Raw genomic sequence first — 22,176 nt, forward strand, 5'->3', positions numbered from 1 at the left:
AGGGGTGCCTGGCTGGCTCAGTATGTGGAGGGTGGGACTCTTAATCTCAGGGTTGTGAGTTTGAGTCCCACGTTGGGCATGGAGATTGCTTAAAAAATAAAAAATCTCAAAGTCTGTCACATCTATCTACTTCTCTCCATCTCCTCTAGTTAGTACTGCTCTGATCCATGTCTTACCTAAACTACTTCTGAAACCTCCTAGCATACTTCCTGACCTCTGTTTCTCCCTCCACCCACTCACTTTTCATACAATGACCAGGAATAATTTTTCAGAAATACGAATATTACAATGTTGCCCTCCTGAAAATCCTCCAGTGGTTTCTAGTGCTCTTAGAATCAAAGTTAAGGGGCATCTGGGTGGCTCAGTCGTTAAGCATCTGCCTTTGGCTCAGGTCATGATCCCAGGGTCCTGGGATCGAGCCAGATCGAGCCCCGCATCGGGCTCCCTGTTCCACGGGAAGCCTGCTTCTCCCTCCCTCACTACCCCTGCCTGTGTTCCTTCTGTCGCTGTGTCTTTCTCTGTCAAATAAATAAATAAAATCTTAAAAAAAAAAGAATCAAAGTTAAAATCCATTATCATGGCCTACTAGGCCCTGATCTGGCATTACTCTACCTTGTCAACTTTACCTTGCACCACGCTTGCTCTTGTTCTGACGAGTTGACTTTTTAGTCCCAGATACTGCCCATGCTCCTGAATACCCATAGGCCTCACACATGCTTGGAGTACTCTACCCTGCCTACCCTCTTCATGTACACCATGTCTACTGATCTTTTAGATTTCACCTTAACTGTCTCTTAGGGAAATCTGCCCTGACCCTCTTTCTAGGTCATAAGTCTTAACATGCTGCATTTTTCTTTCATATCTTTCATACTACTTATTACAATTCATAACTATATATTTGAAGATTGTTTCTTGGATCACCCCCACCAAAGTCTATAGCTAGTCTATAAGCTCCATAAAGGCTGGGTCTATGTCCTTTTTGTTCAACAGTATATCCCTAGCTCTTAGCATGGGGCCTCACTCAATAAATACATGGTGAATGGCTGCTGAACAAATGAAGTCAATCTCCATCATCTCCATCTGTCAGCATCCTTGCATGAAGAAGCTTTCATTCACTTATGGCAAAATTAGAAATATTTGGAAAATATAATGTTTCTTATAAAGCTACATATGCTCAATTTATTTTTTTAAAAGATTTTATTTACTTATTTGACAGAGAGAGACAAAGCGAGAGAAGGAACACAAGCAGGGCGAGTGGGAGAGGGAGAAACAGGCTTCCTGTGGAGCAGGGAGCCCCATGCAGGGCTCGATCCCAGGACCCTGGGACCATGACCTGAGCCAAAGGCAGATACCTAACGACTGAGGCACCCAGGTGTCCCTACGTTTGCTCAATTTAAAATACTGCCTATTATTCTGGAATTATCTTCTTTCATCTTTTTTGGTGTTAAAAATGTTCCTTACAACTCTCCATCAGCTTCCCATTCTCCCAATGCCATTGTTTTTTTGGTCATTTTCATGGGAAATTATTGGTCTCTACTTCCTTATTTCCTGCATGTACACATTCCTTGAACGCTGTAGCTTATGTCCTCACTACATGACTGAAGTTATACTAGAAATGATGTATGTTGAAAAATTATACTAGAAAAGTCACCGTGACCTACGCACTTTCAAATTCCAAGGACACTCTTCAGTGTCTTACTTGACCTCCACAGCATTTCACACTGGGATCATTCCCACCTTCTTAACACTCTTCACCCATGTTTTCCATGATGCTGCTAATAACAGAATTTACTATTTATGGAATGTTACTGAGTCCTAGTCATTGAGGTAAGCATTTTACTGGAATGTGACTTCTTGGATCCTCCCAACAACCCTGGGATGTAGGTATTATTATTATTCTCATTTTACCAATGAGAAAACAGAGAAATGAAAAGGGGAAGTCATGTGTCCAAGATCACACAGCTTGTGAAAGGCAGAGCTGGAATGCCACCCCAAACCCGGCTAATTCCAAAGCACAGGCTCTAAGCCACTAAGCTCTTTCCTCCTTTATTTCCCTAGGTGATCACGTCCACCCAGATAGCTTCAATTGTTGTCTATATGCTAATCTCCCCCCCATCTATATCTCCAGTGCAGACATTTCTGCTTAGCTCTCGCCAATATATGGAAATGGTGATTGGGATACCTCCACCCCACAGGCACTTCAAAACTGGCATGTCCAAAACAGAAATCATCATTTTCCTCGGAGATCTGCTCTTCTGCCTGTATTTTTCTCTTCTTTTTCACTTTTTAAAGTAAACTCTAGGGGCGCTTGGATGGCTCAGCCGTTAAGCATCTGCCTTCGGCTCAGGTCATGATCCCAGGGTCCTGGAATCGAGCCCCACATTGGACTCCATGCTCAGTGGGAAGCCTGCTTCTCCCTCTCCCACTCCCCCTGCTTGTGTTCCCTCTCTCACTCTCTCTCTGTCAAATAAATAAATAAAATCTTAAAAAAAAAAAAAAACAACTCTATGTCCAACATGGGGCTCAAACTCACAACCCCAAGGACAATGATTGTGTTCCCTACCGACTGAGCTGCCAGGTTCCCCTTTATTAGTCTTCTTAGTTGGTGCTAACCACCAGTGTCTCACCATAACATTCCATCGCTAAAACCCCGTGCTGGCCTTCTAGTGCTTATAGAATAAAGTCCAAGCTCCTTAGCATAACACTGGAGTCTCCTCCTGAAATGGCTTACCTTCTCTCTGGCCTCATCTCCAATCACCTTTCCTCTTACACTTCATTCTCCAGCAACACCAAACTGCTTAGGATTTCAGGACTCATATTTATCCTCATCTTCTTCAGAATTGTGCTCAAATGTCATCTCTTCCCTGTGCCATTTCGCAACCCCAGGATGCTCTCCCCTGAGCCACCTCTTTACTTTGGAGTAGTGGTTCTCAAATTTTCATCTGAAGACCACTTAACATTCTTAAATTATTGAGGACCTCAAAGAGTTTTTGTTTATGTAGGTTATATTTATTATTGACATTTACTAGACTAGACATTAAAACTCTGAAATGTTTAAGTATTTGTTAATTCACTTAAGATAATAAGTCCACTGCCTATTAAAAAATACATAACATCTTAGGGACGCCTGGGTGGCTCAGTCGTTGGGCGTCTGCCTTCGGCTCAGGTCATGATCCCAGGGTCCTGGGATCGAGCCCCACATCAGGCTCTCTGCTCCGCAGGAAGCTTGCTTCTCCCTCTCCCACTCCCCCTGCTTGTGTTCCCTCTCTCGCTGTGTCTCTCTCTGTCAAATAAATAAAATCTTTAAAAAAAATAAAAATAAAATAAATAAAAAATAAAAAATACATAACATCTTAAAATGAAAAATACATGTTTCTAAAGAAGAATAATTTAATGAGGAGTGTCTTTGCTTTACTTTCTTTTGGAGATCCTTTAATGTCTGGCTTAAAGGAAGACAGCTGGATTTTCATGTTCCCACACTTTATCTGTTGTGATAGCACACATCATGGTATAGCCTCTGGAAAGCTCTACTGTATACTCATGAAAGAACAAGAAACAGATAAATAATGTAGTCTTATAAAACTAGCTTTTCTCTTTCTAGGAAGGGTCTCAGGAATCCCCCAGACCATTGTTTCAAAACCACTGACCTGGATGGAGGACCCCAGAATGGTTGCAGACATTCTCGCCTTACACAATAATTACTTTGTTTTCATGTTGACTCAGCCATTAGCACCTTGGTGCTGTAGTTTCTTTCCCTATTCCCAGGACACTCTGCAGGGACGCCTGCTTGGTTAGTATTGTATCTCTTTCCTATCATCTTGAGGATGGTAGGGCTTAAAAGTGAACGCAGTAGGGGGCACCCGGATTTGAACCGGGGACCTCTTGATCTGCAGTCAAATGCTCTACCCCTGAGCTATACCCCCTCTGCTGGAGAAAGAGGGATTATACCTTAATTGTGGTGTTCGCTGACCAGACCTCTCTGGTGGTTAGTAATAGTTTAGTACCTGTGATTGACTGTTTCAGGTTTCCGGGGGTGATAGAAAGAATCAAGAGAAGATTGCAGAGACAATCTCGACCCAAGTGGTGGGAGAGGAATGTGAGGTCTGCTCTGACCCAGGCTTGAAGGTCCTGTGGGGGTGTGTGAATGGGATTCCTTCTCTCCATCAACGACAGGCTTTTCTACCTCTGGTGTCTGGGAATTCTTCCGTGCATTGCCAGCCTCCCTGCCTGCAACCCGAGCTGCACTGAATCCCCAGCCCAGTGCTTTGTGCAAGAGAGGAAATGCTTCCCCTGTCCTTCTTCAGACCCTCTCTCCTCCTGTACCAGACAAGCTTCCATTGTCTCCATTCTCAGCATCTTCAGTCACTTCCTCTCCCCTGGCCTCTTCAAACATCAACAGGTTTCCCCTAGATCGGGAAGCCCTTCCTTTGCTTTGTGCAACTGCAATCACTTGCACATTTCTTCTTTCTTGAGACCCATTTTTAAGAAAGCCAGTGACTTCATTTCTTTATTATCAACGACCTGTCTCTGCAGTTCTGCTACTCTGCATTTACCTTCCTGATTGTCAGTAATTTTTTCCCCTGGAGTATGTATCTTGGTTCTCCAACTGGATTGTAAGTTCCTTGAGGGCAGGGATCACTTTGCATTCCTCCTTGTTTTCCCCACAGTAGTTGGCACGGCACCTGCCTGGTTCACTATACACCCTAGTTTGTACTTGCCAGCCAAACCACAATCCTGATAAAACTCAACTACCACATTACACCAAGCTAGCACCCAGTCCACTGATTTTTGCTGGAGAAGAGCTCACAAGTCCTATGTCACCTCATCAATCTCAAACAGGCTAGTGTTCCCTGGCTAGAATTCTTACACCACTGGCTGGCTAGGTTCACGTTCTCACTCTCCAAAATGTCTATTTCACACACTTTCTCCTGTCTCAAACCTTCCATATCTTATCTTTCCTCACTCTCTTAGCTGAAGAGCTGGCCTATTTCTTCCATTTTGGAGAAAATCAGAATCAGAAGCAGTGGTGTGCTGGTAAATGGCTAACAGTGGGCTTCAAAGGACCTGGTTTATAGCATTTGCTAATTCCCATGGTGCAAATACTCCCACCTGCCAATTTCAAGCTACCACAAGGAAGTCAACTGGCTTTTAAAATTCCTGAAAATTCAATCATCAGTTCTCACAAGCCGTATGAGCCAAGTCTAGCACACTTCTGGGATTTACTACCTCCTTCGTCAACTCCCCACTATACACTGACAACTCCCAGAATTACATTTCCAGCCCAGACCTCTCCCTGGCCCCCAGAATTCACTGGATCTTCAACTGCATACTTAACATCCCCTCTTCAATATCTACGGAGCATCTCACTCTTAACATGTTGACCCATATTAGCATGTGAACCAGGCAGGCGCTGTGCCAACTACTGTGGGGAAAACAAGGAGGAATGCAAAGTGATCCCTGCCCTCAAGGAACTTACAATCCAGTTGGAGACAGGTCGTTGATAATGAAAGAAATGAAGATGTGAACTGTTTTACTTTCTGTGTAAGAGTTTTAAAAAGAAACTTAATTTTTTCCCTTCTAAACTTACTCCTTTCCCGGTATTCTTCATCTCAGGAAACCACACCACCATCCACCCAGATGGTGAAGACAAAAAACAAGAGTCACTTGTGATTCTTCTCTTTCGCTCCTCTTCCTCAAGCCATCCAAATTACAGGAAGCACGTAGCTTCTCTTCCATGGCCCATCTGGAGGCCTACACTCCTCTCCGGCTCTGCTGTTCCCATGGTAGTAGGCTAAATAAGGGCCCTCCAGATATGTCCATGTCCCAATCCCCTTGTGAATCTGTTAGCTTATAAGATAAAAGGCAGATGTGGTTGCACTTAAGAATCTTGAGTTGGGGAGATTATCCTGGATTATGTGGATAAACTCAAATGAATCACAAGGGTCCTTATGAGAGAGAAGCAGGAGGATCAGGGTCAGAGACAGAGAGAAGATGTAAGGATGGATGCAGAGATCAGAGGGTGAGAAGATACTATGTTGGCTTTGAAAATGGAGGAAGGGGCCATGAGCCAAGAAATGCCTGTGGCCTCTAGAAGCTGCAAAAGCCAGGGAAACTGATGCTCTCCTAAAGCCTCCGAAGGAACACAGGCATGTCAACATCTTGAGTTTAGCCCAGTGAATTTGATTTTGGAATTCTGACCTCCAGAAGTGTAAGATAATATTTTTGTGTTGTTTTAAGGAAATAAGTTGGTGGTGGTTTGTTATAGCAGCAACAGGAAAGAAGTACACTATTGTAGTCTAAGACACCACCATCATCTCTTGCCTGCACTACTGCAATAGAATCCTAGCCTGTCTCTCTGTGTCCGTCTTTTTCTTCTCCTTTATTGTGGCAAGAACACTTAACATGAGATCTACCCCCTTCACAGATTTTTAAAGATTTTATTTATTTATTTATTTATTTATTTATTTGAGAGAGGGAAAGAGAGTGTGTGCATGAGCAGGGGGAGGCGGAGGGGGAGAGGCAGAGAATCTCAAGCAAACTCTGTGCTGAGCATAGAGCCTGATGTGGGGCTCAATCTCACGACCCTGAGATCATGACCTGAGCAGAAACAAAACCACGAGTTGGACGCTCGACCGACTGAGCCACCCAGACGTCCCTTCACAGATTTTTAAGTGTACAATACAGTATTGTTAACTATAGGCACAATGTTGTATAGCAGATCTCTAGAATTTATTCATCTTGTATACCTGAAATTTTATGCCCATTGGTTAACAACTCCCCATATCTCTTTCCTCATCCCTGGCCACCACCATTCTACTCCCTGCTTCTGTGAGTTCAATTGTTTTAGATGTCTCATATAAGTGGAATTATTCAGTGTTTGTCCTTCCGTGATTGGCTTATTTCACTTAGCATAATGTCCCATGTTGTCAAATATTGCAAAATTTCCTGCTTTTTAAAGGCCGAGTAATATTCCATTGTGTGTATTCTCTACATCCATTCTTTTTTTTTTTTTTAAAGATTTTATTTATTTATTTGAGAGAAAGAGAATGAGAGACAGAGAGCACGAGAGGGAAGAGGGCAGAGGGAGAAGCAGACCCCCCGCTGAGCAGGGAGCCCAATGCGGGACTTGATCCTGGGACTCCAGGATCATGACCTGAGCCGAAGGCAGTTACTTAACCAACTGAGCCACCTAGGCGCCCCTCTACATCCATTCTTGAGTCCCCATACCTTTTCCCCACAGCAGTGTGGGTGATGATCTCAAATCCCCGCTCCAAACCGTCCAATGGCTGGCTTTTCATCCATATGCAATAAAATCCATACTCCTTGCCTTGGATTACAAGGCCCTTGATGGCCCTGGCTACCTGTCCAGCTCTTTTGAATTGCCCTCCCTTTGTCCACCTCTCCAGCCACTCTGGCTATAGGGACTTGGTGGTAGTCATTCCCACTACCTAGAATGCCTGCCCTCCCCGATAGCCAACTGTCCCTTTCATGTCTTTCAGATCCTAACTTTCTGGTTTCTGGTTTGTCTTCACTAGACTTTAGACTTGGTGTGAGTGAGAACAGAAAGTATGTTCTGCACCTAACGTGGAGTAGTTGCTCCATAAAAAGAGAGAGTGACCTCAAGAGAGTATAGGCAGGGAGTGTTTCCCAGTGGTGTCCTGTTAGCTGGTGTTTGTATTCTTTTTAGAGAGACCAGGGAAAAGGATTTCCTATCCAGTTTTGCAAAAGATTGTTTTCTGACTTCTTTGGGTAAAGAGATGGGTGGGGTTATGGATAGGGAATTGAGTCTATTTTGAAAAGGCAGATTGGTACCTGACTTCACATGTTTTCAAAATGCCATGTCTTCTATTGGTATTTTAGTTCTGTTCCTCCTTACTAGAAAATTCAGTATCACCTAGCAAGAACAAACTAACTTCCAACAAATAATTTTCAGGATGAAAAATTTAGGATTGTGGTAAAGAGAATTTACCACATCTTTGCCAGCAGAGGGGGTATAGCTCAGTGGTAGAGCATTTGACTGCAGATCAAGAGGTCCCCGGTTCAAATCCGGGTGCCCCCTTAGCTACCTTTACTGTTTTTCACAGTTGTTCAAGTATAACCTGGACATTTGTAGGTCATGAATCCGAAACTCTTTGGAATCCTGGTCTCTTTCACTTGGCTGATTTCCCCCAGCGGGCACTTGTTCTTTGTACCTGAGAAGCAAAGAGCAACACCCCAGAGGTTGAACAGTGGAATATTACTCTGTCCAGTCTTACGGTATACCCCAACTCAGTGGCAAGAAGCCCACTTGTGGGTAAAAAGGGAGCACCAAACTATTTTCATCTCTGAGACAGTTTGAGATCTATTGGTTTAATGTTAAATTATAGTTTTCTTTTTAGGTTAACAATGGAGTGCCTGGCGGGGAGGGGGGGGAGGGAACATTATTTAGCCTAGTTCCTACTCTGAGAAGACTAGAACAGAATCCAAGTTCAGAAGGTTTATCTACGTGGTTGAGAAGTTTAAGACCCAGCACAGATAGAAGATAGGTCAAAAGTAGATGGCTTTCTCCTTCTTTATGTTAGCTCAAAGGGAGGGCTTTGGCCTGATAAAAGTGCAGGTGGTAAATCTGAGGCCTACTGTCCAGAAAAGGGGTGAAAAGCTGGCTATTCCCTGGGATTGGGCTTTGCGCCCCGACAGTGGTTCTGCTCAGTCTCCATGCCCAGGCTTTTGACGCCTCTCCCAGTTATGAGAGCCATGGGGAAAAATGCACTCAAGTATTCCCCAAGGGCTCCGAAGGATGACACAACCAGATTCCGGGTTTAAAATATCACAGCTGCCCCCTGACCCGGGCAGCATGTCTCTGCCTTTCTCCTTTATTTTTCCTTTTTTTGGGCAAAATCTAGTCGAGGGGGACGCCCTTGCTGCTTTCAGACATTGTTTCCCTGCGGCCCAACAATGTTAACTGTCAGTCAGGAAGCCAACAGATATCTGTCCCACCTTTAGGTTGTGAAGCACAATCAATCGCCTCCTATTACTAATTCAGTGGTTCTCGAAGCGTGGCCCCCTGACCAGCTGCAGCAGCGCCCAGGAACTGGTTACAAATGCAAATTCTTGAAGTTCCACTCCAGGCCTGCAGAGTCAGAAACTGGGGGTGTCTCAACAAGCTCCTCTGGTCATTCTGCTGCACGCTCAAATTTGAGAGTCATTGCCTTAGTATGTATCAGTTTGCGTCCGGATGTAACTTTATTTTTGTAAATTAAAATGAGCCTATGGGTGTGAATTCGCCATTTTAACATTCTTGAAGTGCTTTCACTCTGCCTGTGTCATGAGCAAGAGGGAAGGGTGAACACGGTAGGTCCATGACACCTTACTTAAGAAAGAAAGTTGAAGTTGGGGAAAGGTTGTGTTTGTGGGTTTCCCTCTCTTGACCATCCACCTCCCCCATCGGAAACGGAAAGCCAAGTTGGGGGAGTAATCTTGTCCTCTGACCCGGGCGCCTCGAACTGCCTGACACTCTTGAGGTTGCTGGCGGTGGCCGCAGAAATCCCAATTCTGGCGCGGATGATAGGGAGCTGCAGCTTTTGAACATGGTTTGTGGGCGCACCCACTCCTCCTCCTTCTGCTGGGTACAAAGCAAAATCGAAAACTTTCTGCTAAGGTTGGAAAATGAGGATGGCATCTGTAAAAATTCGACTTTCGGTTTTCTTTTGACCTAGGATCCAACGGTCAATAGTAAATCCAATTTATTAAATGCTCGTGTCAGAGTGAAGGAAAAACCACGAAGGGGGCACCCGGATTTGAACCAGGGACCTCTTGATCTGCAGTCAAATGCTCTACCACTGAGCTATACCCCCACGCCGCTGCTGCGCCCGGACATGGCTCTTTGGATGCTAAAACACTGCTACACTGAGGGTAGGGAGTAAGAGTAAGGGGAAAGGAATGAAGAAAGGGGGCCAAGCGGAGGGCAGAAGGTGTCCGGACCCGGAGAAACCCGGGAAAGCCGCGAGGCAGAGCGCGGGGAAGGAAGAACTAGCCGGGGCTGCGAGGCGCAGCGTCCAGGCTGTAGGGACGGGTTCCGCCCTACAAACGTGGGAAAGGATGTGGGGGAAGGGAGGCTAACTGAGGGGCGGAGCAGGGGCTTCCCGTTCCGTCCGCAGGTTCACGCCAGGTATCGACCGGCACAAAGGAAAGTCCCCGAATCTGGTGAATCCAATCCGGCGTTCGGGAGGGTTCCAGCCCCACCCTCGATGGGTGCGAGGGGTTGGCCCGCCTCCCGCAGCCCGGGCGCCCCAGATGTGCAGCCAGACGGGCTCCGCGCCGCCTCCAGCGCCAAGGGGGTCCCTGGCCTCCGGGCGCGCTGAGGGCACCTTCCGCCGGAGAGCGCCGGGGTACGGGGGACCCTCGGGACGCACCTAGGCGCGCGCCCCCGGCCCCGCCGCCCTCCCCGGAATCCGCCCCCGCGCAGCCCCACGTCGCCCGGGAAGCGCGCCGCTCGCGCGCGCCCCTGCCCGCGCCCGCGGCGCGTCCCCGCCCCGGTGCAGCCCCTCCTCCCCGCTGTGTTTATTAGGGGAAGGAGGGCGGAGGCGGAGGCCAGTTCCCTAGCTCCAGCCGCCGTCGCCGCTGCCTGTGTAGTTGCAGCCGCGGCCGCCTCCCGCCAGCTCGCTCCGGGGAAAGAGAACGCGCGCGAGCTCGGGCGTCCCCGCCCCAGCCCTTCCCGGAGCCATGAATCCCAACTGCGCCCGGTGCGGCAAGATCGTGTACCCCACGGAGAAGGTGAACTGTCTGGATAAGGTGAGCCCCGGGATCCGGAGGCGCGTCGTTGCAATCCCCGAGCTATGCTCCGGATTAGGGGAGGAGAGAAGGGCCGGGTCGGTGCCGCCTCATCCCCGCGATCCGGGAGGAGGAACGGAGGGCGGTGTCATGGGGTGTGGGGACAGACCCCAGTCTGGAAACCGGGAGATCTGCGGCGCGGCAGGGAGTCCACGCGTGGCGGCAGCCACTGCTGGAGAATAGTGGGCTCTGTGCCCTGGGGCTGGGAGGACGGAAGAGGAGGGGGGGGGCCGGGCCAGGGGGTGGGGGGTGGGGGAAGGTTAGGGGTGCAGTCCCGCCCCCTAGGGCCGGGAGAGTGAGAGGAGACGGCCGCTCCCTCTCCCCGCCGCGCTGAGCGCCAAGTAGGCGGAAGCGCGGGGCGCTGGGGGGAGGGGGCGGCGGGGGGGGGCGGGGCAGAGGCTGGGGGGCCCAGCGAAACCCGCAGCTCTGGCCGCAAATGGCCGGACTTCATGGCCTGGAGACCCGGGGCGGGGGCTATCAGCCGGCCAGTGTTACATCTGGTGAACTGGGCTTCGGATAAGGACCCAAGCCCCACTGCGAGACCCCTTTTTTTGGACGACCTGTACCCACCTCGGTGGTTCCGCGCTTAATAGACTAGCAGATCTCCTTCATAGCTTCCCAGCCCCCACCTCAAATTAGAAGCCAACCCCCGGGGCTGGGCCGCCCAGCCAGAGCGGGGCGGGGTCGGGTGCTGGAGTAGGGTGGGTGGGGGGTGCTTTGCAGAGATCTCCTGAAATTGTGCTCAGAGCCTGAGACCGGCTTGTAGAACAAAGAGCTAACTTTTCAAAGCAGGTTTCCCCAATGAAGGGTGGGGTTGGCTGAGTTCAGGGGAAGCCCAGAAGAGGGGGAGGTGTTAGGAAGAGGGGAAGGTGGCCTTCTGGAAATTCATGGTCCCTTGGGGGCCCTTACGCATCGTTCCTCCCCGCCCCCCCATCCGTGCTGGACTTATTCATCTGGTTGCTATTATACTTTTGGAGGGAGGTGAAGAGTAGAACTGGGTGTTTCCAGCAGTTTCGGGTAGGATCCGGTTTTTTAAGCTCCCTAAGATCCTAATGCGATTCCTCTCCCTCCTCATCTTCTCCCCACTCTGGAGGAGAAGCCTCTGTGGTTTTTCTCCTTCCTTGTCATGCCTTTCACCCACCTCCCAAAGCTGACTCCAAATCCAAATATCCCCTCCTACCTGTCTGAACTGGTAGGGGTTGGGGGGCATGGGATGGAAGAGGGGTGCAGAGCCCTGGGGCCTACTTCATCGCACACCTGGAGCCAGGTTTTGTTTGGGAAAGGATAGTTCATTGGATACTTTTTGTCTCTTCCCTCTCCCTTGGGATTGGAGCTTCCTGTGATCTTTAGCCTCTGAGTCAGGGCAATGGGGTAGGGTTCCCAGGTCCTGAAATACATTTGAACTTGCTCTTGGAGGAAGGAGATATATGGGGCTGCTGCTGTTTCGTTATCTCTCCTGGGCTGGGCGGGAGGAAAGGAGAGCCATAATGTGGGCACAAGCAGTGGGGGTGCTGATCTTCCCAAAGACCACACCACCACACCAGCTTCTGGAAGGCAGGACTTGAGCTTGGAGGCACTAGCTGAAGAACTAACTGTTCGGGGTTCTTGCCTTTCCTCGATGGGAGGGATTTTGGCCTCTGCATCTTGCATTTGGCCTCTGCATTCCATGTGCCCCCCCCCCATTCTCCATAGTCATGAACTGGGAAGAGGCTGTGGGCTCTTTCACCTATATAGGGCAGAAGCAATATTTGGTGGAGGGTTTGCTTGGCCAGGAGCCAAGGGGAGACTTGGTCCTAGTTCCAGGTCTGCTCCCACCAACTTTATGAATGGCTTTAGGCCTCAGTATTCACCATCTGTCACATGGGTATGAATGATGTCATTTCCTTAGAAGTGGGGCAGTGTACTACAGCTCCTGCCAAAGTGCCTGGAAGGGGATGTGGTGTAGGCTGTGTCCTCCCTGTCTTTCTGGGATACTCGGTCCAGCCCCACACCCAGCTCCCTTATAAAATCTTTTGGTGCTGTGTGCCAGAGGTGGGGGTGGGGCAGGTAGGGATCCCGCAGGATGCCTTCTCCTGGGGTTCTACTTGCCCTAGCTGGAAGAGGACATTCAGGTGGGGTTGCCCTGGGAATTGGGAGATGGTGATTCCTCCCTCTTTTTAGAGCTCTCCTTAGAGGCGGTGGCCCTGGGGAGACCTCCCCCCCCTCCACTGAGCAGGAGGCCTAGAATATTCAGGTGTCAGACCTGTTCCTCCCAACCCTCTCCAGACGGTAAGCACAGGCACTTGGACTGGGGACCTGGTGCCCAGAGGACCGAGACCTGGGAGCGGGGAGCATTCAGTCTCATAGATGCGGTTGCTAACCAACTTCTCAAGGCCTCCCATTTACTAGAGGAGAGTCAAATTAGACTCATTTCACTACGATTTCCCTATGGTACATAGCTCACGATGTGACCCAGAGCACAAGCTACGTCCTTGCTGTTAGCTTTTTCTCCTCCCTGAGCCTTATCTCCCAAAGGCTTAGGTGGGTAAAGGCCGCGTCACCGCTGATGGCCACCCTGCCCCCAACCAGCAGCACCCAGCGTGCTGTGCATGCTGAATAAATATATATCGCTGATGATGGCGTTTGAGGAGGGAGGTCGAAACGTGCTTCCTCAGAGGACTTCTGGGCTTAGAGTTGGGGGAGAAATGGGGTGACCTCATTTGCTCATTCATTCAACAAATATTTATTGAGCACTTGCTTTGTGCCAGGCTCTCTGAATGGCTGCTGCAGGGCCTTTGGGGAGGAGGGGAGTCTGTGTCCCAGAACGTCCTCTACATTTGGAGAAGGGCGGAGTTTTGTCCCGGACCCTATTGGGGATGCATTTGTATCTGGGGATCTGTACTGTCGAGTACTCTCCGCTGGCTTCCTTTCCCAGGCCCCTGAAAACAGGTGGAGACCTTTGGGAAGGGTAGAGGATTGGTAGGCTGCTAGCTCCCCTTGGAACGCCTCACTGGGAGGGGAGGGCGCTCTGCCTCTGGTGGTCTGAGCCACCCCCCACAGGGGGCAGCAAGGTAGAAGGCGGCTGGGCTAGACTAGAGAGAGAGAGAGAGAGAGAGAGAAGGCAAGTCCACGTAGCTGTGGTGCCCTACTTTTCCAGCTGAAGCTGAGCGTACCCCACGATCACTTCGTGATCATCTGTTCACAGTAGCTACTACTCACTGCAACGTACCAGGTTCAGTCTTCACAAAACAGATGTGATTGCTTCCGTGAATTATGAACCCCATACATGGAGGCTCAGACAGATCATGTGGCTCATTCCCTGCTCAGCCAGAGCTGGAATTCAAATCTAAAAGGGCTTTGTGCTCAGCTTTTCTGCCTGTTCTGTTTGCAAAAGGTACTTTTATTTACACCGTCTCCTAGTGTCCGTACTGGTCCACCCCTTTCTGACCCTGGCCTGAGGAATGTTCTGGGCCTGGGCTCCTGTATGGAGCTGGGGCACTAGGAATAATAATCTCCCCCTGGAAAATTGGGGAGTTGCAGCCAAGGTCTTTGCCTTTAAGCCGGCAGCCCAGGTGGCCGACTGAGCTAGGATGGTGACCCCGGCCTGGCCAGGGGACAGCTGGTGTTGCTCCCGGAGGAGGGAGGCACTGTAACCCTTGGCAACAGGAAGGGAGGGGAGGGCTTCATCCTCCAACCCTGAGTCATGGCCACCTCGGGCAGCCTGGGTGCAGAGGGCGAGGTGCCAGGCTGCAGGCACAGTGACCTGAGGTTCGCCGCATCCCCCTCCCCCAGAGCTGTGAGAGCCGGTTCCCCCAGCTGCACAGTGATTCCAGAGAAAGAGAGAGGCTGGCCCAAGCCTTGACCACGTGTGGGGGATCTTGCTTTTGCCCCCACCAGCCTCCATTTGCCTTTCTGTGGAGTGGGGCTTCCGTGGAGCGGATGGAGCTCTGGAGGTGCAGGTGGAGGGGCCTTGTGGGCACCACTGGAGCCCAGAGACAGGCTGAGAGCCTTCTGACTGCCCCCCCCCCCCCCCCCCCGGGTTTTTGTGATGAGGGGAGGGAAACAGTGGACTTCCTGCAGGCAGCAGGAAGGATTAGAGCTGCACACCCAGAGGTGCACTTTGCTCTCCTGAGGCTAGAGTCTCAGGAATGCATCTCTGAAATCTTACCTGGGGCCTCTAAGAAAGGGAGGGGACTCTTGCTTGCCACAGGGCCTATGGGGCAGGGGAGGGAGGCAGACAGGTCATTGTGGGGCTGTACTGACTTAGTTCCCTGTGTCCTTCACCAGACTGATGGAAATGGGGATGGGGTGTCCTTCATCTTGGGATCCCCTTGGGGTCCCCAGCCCCGGCTTGGCCCACAGGGGCTGTTGGGTGACTTGCCATCTTCTGCTCCCCCTTGCACTCCTCCCCCGCCCTTGCCCAAAGGGGACACAGTAGCCAGAGCTACTGTATTTTCTTTAACCTTGGAGCCCTCGCCTAGAGGGGAAGCAGCTCTCGGCGCTGGGCTTGGAGCCTGCATCTGGGTCATCTCGTCCCTCCCACGCCCCCACCCCGCACCTCTGTGAGACCACTCTGCAGACAGGGAGCGTGAGTTCAGTAGCGTCGCTGGAGGTCGTCAGTCCACTCTCGTTTTCGTTACCCAGCTCCTGAGCCCCCTGTAAGGGAGCAGGGCACTACTTCCCGGCCTCTCATGCGCCCAGCCGAGAGCATGGTGTCTCTGGAGCTGAGGCGGGGAAGAACTGCTGATGGAAATGGGCCCCATCCCCTCCTGGGGGCTCCCTTTCCTCCAAAAGGCAGCTGGGAGGTCTCTTGTGGCACTCCTGTACCCCCAGCCTGGCCAGTATACTCTGCCCCCCTTCCTGAGGGGTTCGGCTCCTGGGCGGGGACCTGGCCATCTCCCTCTTTCCCTGTGTCTCCCCCAAGTCTATCAGGAGGCAGCTTTGGAGGTCCCCAGTCCTAGGACAGTGCATATTCCTGCATATATGTGTGTGTGTGAAAGTGGGTCATGGTCCGGATTCCAGAGAATGTTTTTCCTGGCAGTCCCCTGAGGGGGTGGGGGGAGGTGGAGGCCCAGGCAGGGGCCTGTGCGGCTAGGCAGGCAGAGGCCAGCAGACTGGGTGGTGACAGGGCTGGGGCACTCTGCCAGCACCTTCTAGGCATTGGCGGGGGGGAGAGGGGCTGTCACTTCGGGGGGGGCTGATGGGGGGCAGGGACTACCCTGTTCTAGTTTTCCAGCCAGGTTGTGTGTGTGCAGGGGTTTTGTACTGGGAGCAGTCTGGGCTGGGCTCTGGGATAAGCCCAGGTGGGGGTGAGGGCCAAGCTTAACACCAGCCGTTCCTTTGCTTCCAGACTTCCAGCTGGCCTTCTTCCCAAAAGAGTGGTTCTCCTATCTTCATTTACTATTCCACCTTGGGCGAGTCTCCTTGATAGGGAAAGTACTCTACTAGAAGGCGCTTACCCCCAAATTATCCCCTGGTCTCTGGTTGAGGTGGGCCAGGGTCGAGGAGGTGATATCTCAGCTTCTCAGCTTCCTTTTTTCTGCCCCCTCCTCCCAAGTGTCCCAGAGGCGCCCGTTGGCTGGGCAGCACGTTTAGAAGAGCACTGACTTGGGCGAATTCCTTAACAGGTGGCTGAGAGCCAGCTCTGTGCTGGGCACCTTCGGAAGTCTCCCCCGGGCCCTTCCCTGGCTCTTGGCCTCCTCCTTTGAGGGGTCAGGAGTGTCTTCCTCTGACCGCTAGGAAATGGGGCAGAGGCAGGCCCGCCAGGTCACCAGACAGCCCAGAATCTGGGGTCCTGGAAGCTGGACTCCGGGTCACTGTTGATCCTGGGGCCTCATCCTGGGCTGCCAGGGGTGCGATCTCTCGATCTCTGTCTCACTGCCGTGGGTTTGCCTGGGCATCACCATTTCTCAGGATGTGGGCACTTCTGTTGCATCGGTCCTCCTTCCCTCCTGGTCCTCGACTCTCTTCCCCTCGATTGCCCCGCCCCATGGTTTGCTCCCTGGATTTTGCTGGAGTCTTACCTGCCACTCATTCGCACATGCACTGTAGCTATGGTTGGGCACGGTGGAGCCCCCCCTGTTCCCCAGCACACACCAACCTCCACTGGAAGCTGCTGAGCCCCCTCGGCTGGGTTTGTACCTGTCGCAGTGCCCAGCACCTAACATTCGGGTACTTAGAGGGGCCAAGCACTGTGCTGAGTGCTTTACAGGTGATTGTTCATTTAGTGCTCGGTATTCGGTATTATTTTTACGTCCATTCTGCACACGTGGAAATGGCTCGGAGGCATGGGCCCTGACCGAGGTCACACGGCTCATCAGGGTGGAGCTTTGATGTCCCCCGTGGGGCATACCCTCCAGGGAGAGCTCTGTAGTGCCTCGGAGGGAGAGCTGCGGGGGGTGGGGGGGGGGGGGGGGGATAGGGGTGGGGTGGCCTCTCCTACCAGTTACCTGGCTGGGGCTGGAAGAAGGGTGAGGGAAAGTAGAAAGGGTATGGGTGTGGTGACCAGAGCCTGGGGCACCCCCCCACACTCTGGTCACGGCGGGGGGGCCCCCAGGAGGCGGGAGGTGAGAGATGAACAGCCCTGGGGTGGGTGGGGAGGCCCTGGAGTGGGAGTAAGACGTGCCGGGCTTCCAGCCCAGGGCATGGCGGCCGGGCCCCCCTCCACTTCTCTAGACCTTGTCAAGGCTGAGGAGCTGCCCCTCCGAGTTCAGCAGCAGTGGCTTCTTAGCAATCCTGGTGCAGCTTTGCATCAGGCGATGAGGCTTCTCCGGCTGGGGGTGTGTGTTGGGGGGGCAGCAGGAGTGGTCTGGGGGCGATGGAACCAGCCTTCTGGGGGCCTTTTCTGCCTTCACCCAGTCTGTCTGCCCGCCTTCCGCTCCAACAGCTGACCGGTGGGGAGTGGGGAAGGGGAGGCGGGTGTCGTCAGCTTTCGGAGCCTGTGACTCGAGATGGCCCCGGTTCACCCAGGGTGATGCTGTGATCCATCCCTGGGATGGCGTGCTCCTTCCTGGGGCTCGAGTCCCCCTTCCCGAAGTCCCCGTGTCTCATGGCTGTCCTCCCTCTGCCTCCGTCCCTAGTTCTGGCACAAAGCATGCTTCCACTGCGAGACCTGCAAGATGACACTCAACATGAAGAACTACAAGGGCTACGAGAAGACCCCCTACTGCAACGCGTGAGTCCTGCCTCCCTCCCTCCTCCTTCCTCCTGTTCCAGGATGTTGCCCAGCACTGCGGCACAATACCTGATAAGCACTCATCACCTTTAGTCCTCACCTCAGCCAGATGAACTAAGGGCTACTAATAGGCCCGTTTTACAGGCAGGGAAACTGAGGCTGGGGAAGGGACCGGACTCACCCCAGATGACATGGCTAGTGAGAGGCTGGTTCAAACCCAGTAAGCATGTTGCTCTCTGCCAAGCACGCCTGTTCCCTCCACTGCCCCCCACTACAAGAGAGGGGCCCAGTGTGGCCCTTCCGGAGACGGTGCTCTGCCCTGTCGTGTTTGCCTTTTCTCATTTCTCTCTCTTCCTTGCCCCCTGCCAGAGGGTCTGGGCCCTAGGCTTTGGGGGCTTCTGGCTCCAGCCCTTCCTGGTATTCATCCCTTGAGAACCAGGGGCAACATGCAGGGGGCGCCTGGCCTGGGGGCAGATCTCTTTCCTCCCTTTCCGGTAAGGGAGGCTGTGGAAGGCTGTGGAATCCTTCGTGTCTTTCCCAGTGGAGTTGGCTGGGGGTCTGTCCCTTCCACACGGGGACTTGCAGCCCGTCCTGCTGCGGGGAGGTAGGGAGAGGTGGGGTAGGACACCATCCAGAAGGACACCCCCTTCCCATCCTGTGCACTTCCAGAGAGTATACCACCTGCAAGCTGACCTCCTGTGCAGCAACTGTAAACTCAGCGTGGGGGCCACTGTGTGTGCGGGACCTCACGCCCCACCTGCCAGGTGAGGGCTTCAGAAGGTCAAGTCACTCGCTAAGTAGTGGCAAAATCAAAATTCAGAAACATCCAGGATCTGACTTGAGTCCAGGCTTTTTCTCCGTCAGGAGGCTCTTTGCTGCTGAGGTTCCCCAAGGAGGGGAACACTGGGCTCGGGAACTCGGCTCAAAGGGCTGGGGGGCTTAAACCCCTTTGGAAGGCTGTCTCTCCCTTACAGCACCCCCAGTGCCCTCTGAACCCCACTGTGTCATCTCCCTGGGGTTTGGACATCCATCAGGCATTTACTGCCTGCTAGCTGCTCTCTGCCATCCTGAGCCAGGTGCTGGCAAAAAGAGATTTCTGGAAGCAGCTTGGACATTGTCCCTTCTGGGAGGGACTGGGGCACTGGGAAGGTTGCCCCTGGGGAAGAAGGAGGGTCACAGCTCTGTCCTGGCTCCTCCTTCAGCTCCTCTGCTCTTCTATTAGCTTCCACTGATCCTCTTCCCCCTACCAACCCCTCCCACCCCCCCCAAGGGAAATGGGACATTCTTAGAATTCTTAAGGGCTCACACAAGCCCTGATTCTCTGCCACTTCCTCCCTCTGTTGGGGAGTGGGGTGGGGTTCAGTAAAGCCAGAGGCCAGGGGCAGTGTAACCCCTTCGTGGCTGGACCATGTGAAGCTGGATTCCGGGCACCGAGGCTCCTTTGGGGGCAGCTGCTGAGCAGAAGTGTGGCTGAGCCCGGAGCCTGGTGTGGGTGGCAGGGACTGATGCTTACTCACGTCTCTTCCTAAGACTCTAGTAGCCTAGAATTCAGTGAGCATTGGGAGTTGGCGAAAGAAGTCAGAGGCTTGTCCTTGTTTTCTCTGCATTTTCTCAGCCTAGTGCCAGAGTCGAAGCTTAGCTGTTCTACCCTCTTCTGGGGAGGGTGCAGCAAGTCGGGGTGGGGACTCCTGCAGGTGTTGGGGTCTCCAGGGAAGGCAGAAGATGAAGCAGCTCTTCCCGGATGCTGCTTCCCGACTGCCCAGGCAGAGAGGTTCCTATCTCTCTCCTGGCCGCTGGCCGGAGAAGCAGGTTGGCCCCTCGTTCCCCCAGCCTTTACAGCCCTAGCCTCTGCCCGGCCCCATTGACCCTTGGCCCAGCTGGGATGTTATCTAGAGAGGACTCTGAATGAGAGCGGAAGCCTTGGTGGATGTGTGGCCCCGCTGTGTCTCACTTCAGCCGGGGGTGAGGAGAGTCGCACCTTGCCCGAGGCACTCACACTCCCTTAACCCGGCTTCTGCTGAGCAGTCGGTCTGGGCCCGCAAACCTGACCTGGTGAGTCCAGAAGGAGCCGGATGTAGTAGGCCTGGCCTGCAGGGAGTACCCTCTAGACCTGTCCGAGCTTCAGGTTCTCCCCGGTTACGAATTCCTCCCCAGGGATGCGGGCCCCTAGACCAAAGAGGATGAGCCCCTGCCACATGCCAGGCCCTGTGCTGACGTCCCCTCTCATTCCCTCCTGTTCCCTTTCTGCCTCTGGCCCCATCTTCCAGTGGCATTCAGGTTCCTGAATCTTGGGGTTTCCCAGGGTGTAGCTGTGCCCCCACTCCCCTCCTGGCCTTGCTTTGTAGACCTCAGGCCTGGCTTCCTTCCTTCTCAGCAGTACCTCCTGCTCAAGACCCAGAGGGACTGGTGATCTCTCCCGGCACGTTGCCAGGGAGTTGGACCCCCTTGGTGGGGGAGGGTGTGAGTTTGGTGTGCAGGGAGGCTTCTGTGGTGTGCCTATTTCTGGCCAGTCCCTGAGCCAGCATCTGGCAGAGGGGTGGTCAAGAGAGAAGAAGGCTGTCTGTCATTCCCCAGTGGCTTCTCAAGACTGAGATTTTAAAATGTTCTAGAAAGTGACCGTTAAGTAGCAAAAAGGCCTCTTCTATTTCTCTTCTTGCACCAGACTTGTTTTGGGGTTAGACAGCAGAGAGAACAGGCTAGAGCTCCCAGCCAGCCTGCTGGGCGGTCATGGACCCCCACAAACATGCCCTTAAACACACGCCTGGTGCGTATCCAGACACGCACGCTTGGATGTGGGGCTGGGGAGAAATGCCAAGGAGTCAGACTGAATGGGCGGCGTGTGTGTGTTCCCAGTTCCCAGGCACAGCCACCCAGGCGTTGCTGTGACATGGTTAGAGGTGTGTCTTTCTGCTTGTGTACAGTGGCTGGTGGTGTAAGAACCACCGTCAGCGTGAAACTTCCAGGTAGGTGGGGTGAGCCTGCTTGCTCCCTTGGTTAGAGGAATATTTTATGCCCTCGATTATTTGTTTTGTAAACTAGGTTTTGTGAAAGTGGAGCTGATGTGTCCATATGCACAAACCTGCCCCTTTGTCTCCATGCAAATAGTCTAGGAGTGTGGAGGTCAGGGGTGGGGTGGGGGTGGGGAGAAATGGGCCCGTTCCCTCCTCCTTGGGGGCCAGGAGTTAATGGAGGCTGCACACCCCAGGCAGAGATTCAGGCCAGGGGAACCAGCTTTTGGGGGTATCAAGTGTGGGGGTGGACGTAGACCGGGGAAAGAAGGGGGGACATTCAGATGCACCTTCCCCCTCTTCACTGAATACAGATTTCCAGATCCATCCTTCAGTTTCCTTGAGCTGTGTGGTGGGGGGCTGAGGACGGTGGAGATGGCCCAGGCTCCGGAGAACGAGGGACTATCATCCTGCTCTTTCCCTCAGGTCTCAGAGTGTGGGGTGGGGTCTGTGCTGGTGGGATTGGGGGCTCAAAGTGTCTCTGGATTCTAGCACACTGTCTCGAATCCCAGCTACTCTTAGGGATGGGGCGTTGGTGGGTAAATCCAGGACTGGGGCCTGGAGCTTTCCCACTTCCCTCTTTCCTGCCTCTGATTGGGAACAGTGGGATCAGATGTCCCAGGGAGCGGATATCGTGCCAGGAGTGGGAGTGAGAGGGGCGTCTGTGATGTGTGTTTGGGATGGAGGAGGCAGGCTCAACAGGGCATCCACAGTGGCCAGATGCACGGCCCCCAATACCATCACTCTCATCCCTAAAGCCTTACACGCAGAGATGTCGGGGCCTCAAGGAACCTCAGAGATCACTTTGTTTCCTAATGCCCCATTTTAGAGATGAGGAAACCAAGGCCCAGTGTTTGCATGCCTTACCCAACTTGGCAGAATCACTTCTTTTTTATATACTGCCATCAGGGACGGGTACCAGCTTTGATTTTTCATCTTGTCTGCAACGCCTGAGGGCTGGTAAGTTCTTCTTCATGTCTGGCCTTGATCTTTCTGGCTGCTCATTTTTTTCCTCTGGTCAAACAATGCTTCCTTGTTGCTTCCTATCCCCACCATTTCAGCTCCTCAGGCCTGGGGGACGGGTGAGAAACTGGGTTAGAAAGGAGCCCCCCCCCCAACCCACATGGGCAGTGTTCCCAGCAGGGGAATCAGCAGCTCCTTCCAGAGGCAGGATGTAGGGGCTATTTTTTTTTCTTTTGGTAAAAC

General features: G+C 52.6%; 1 protein-coding gene and 3 non-coding genes across 4 annotated transcripts in view; 2 read left to right on the forward strand and 2 right to left on the reverse strand.

Moving 5' to 3' along the window:
• Positions 1-3,851: 3,851 nt before the first annotated feature.
• On the reverse strand, positions 3,852-3,923 carry TRNAC-GCA. Its single transcript has one exon. It is a non-coding gene; the product is annotated as a tRNA-Cys (tRNA).
• A 4,064-nt stretch (positions 3,924-7,987) lies between these two features.
• TRNAC-GCA lies at positions 7,988-8,059 on the forward strand. The gene has a single exon. It is a non-coding gene; the product is annotated as a tRNA-Cys (tRNA).
• A 1,702-nt stretch (positions 8,060-9,761) lies between these two features.
• Positions 9,762-9,833, reverse strand: TRNAC-GCA. The gene has a single exon. It is a non-coding gene; the product is annotated as a tRNA-Cys (tRNA).
• Positions 9,834-10,542: 709 nt separating this feature from the next.
• Positions 10,543-22,176, forward strand: part of LASP1 (LIM and SH3 protein 1) — a 38,950-nt gene continuing 27,316 nt past the window's right edge. The window contains exons 1-2 of the mRNA XM_021704168.2: positions 10,543-10,770; positions 17,868-17,962. Coding sequence (XP_021559843.1) covers positions 10,702-10,770; positions 17,868-17,962 — 164 coding nt within the window. The 5' untranslated portion in view covers positions 10,543-10,701. The remainder of the gene's footprint in view (positions 10,771-17,867; positions 17,963-22,176) is intronic.

The sequence above is a fragment of the Neomonachus schauinslandi genome, chromosome 15, assembly GCF_002201575.2.
Source record: "Neomonachus schauinslandi chromosome 15, ASM220157v2, whole genome shotgun sequence".
Classification (NCBI taxonomy): Eukaryota; Metazoa; Chordata; class Mammalia; order Carnivora; family Phocidae; genus Neomonachus; species Neomonachus schauinslandi.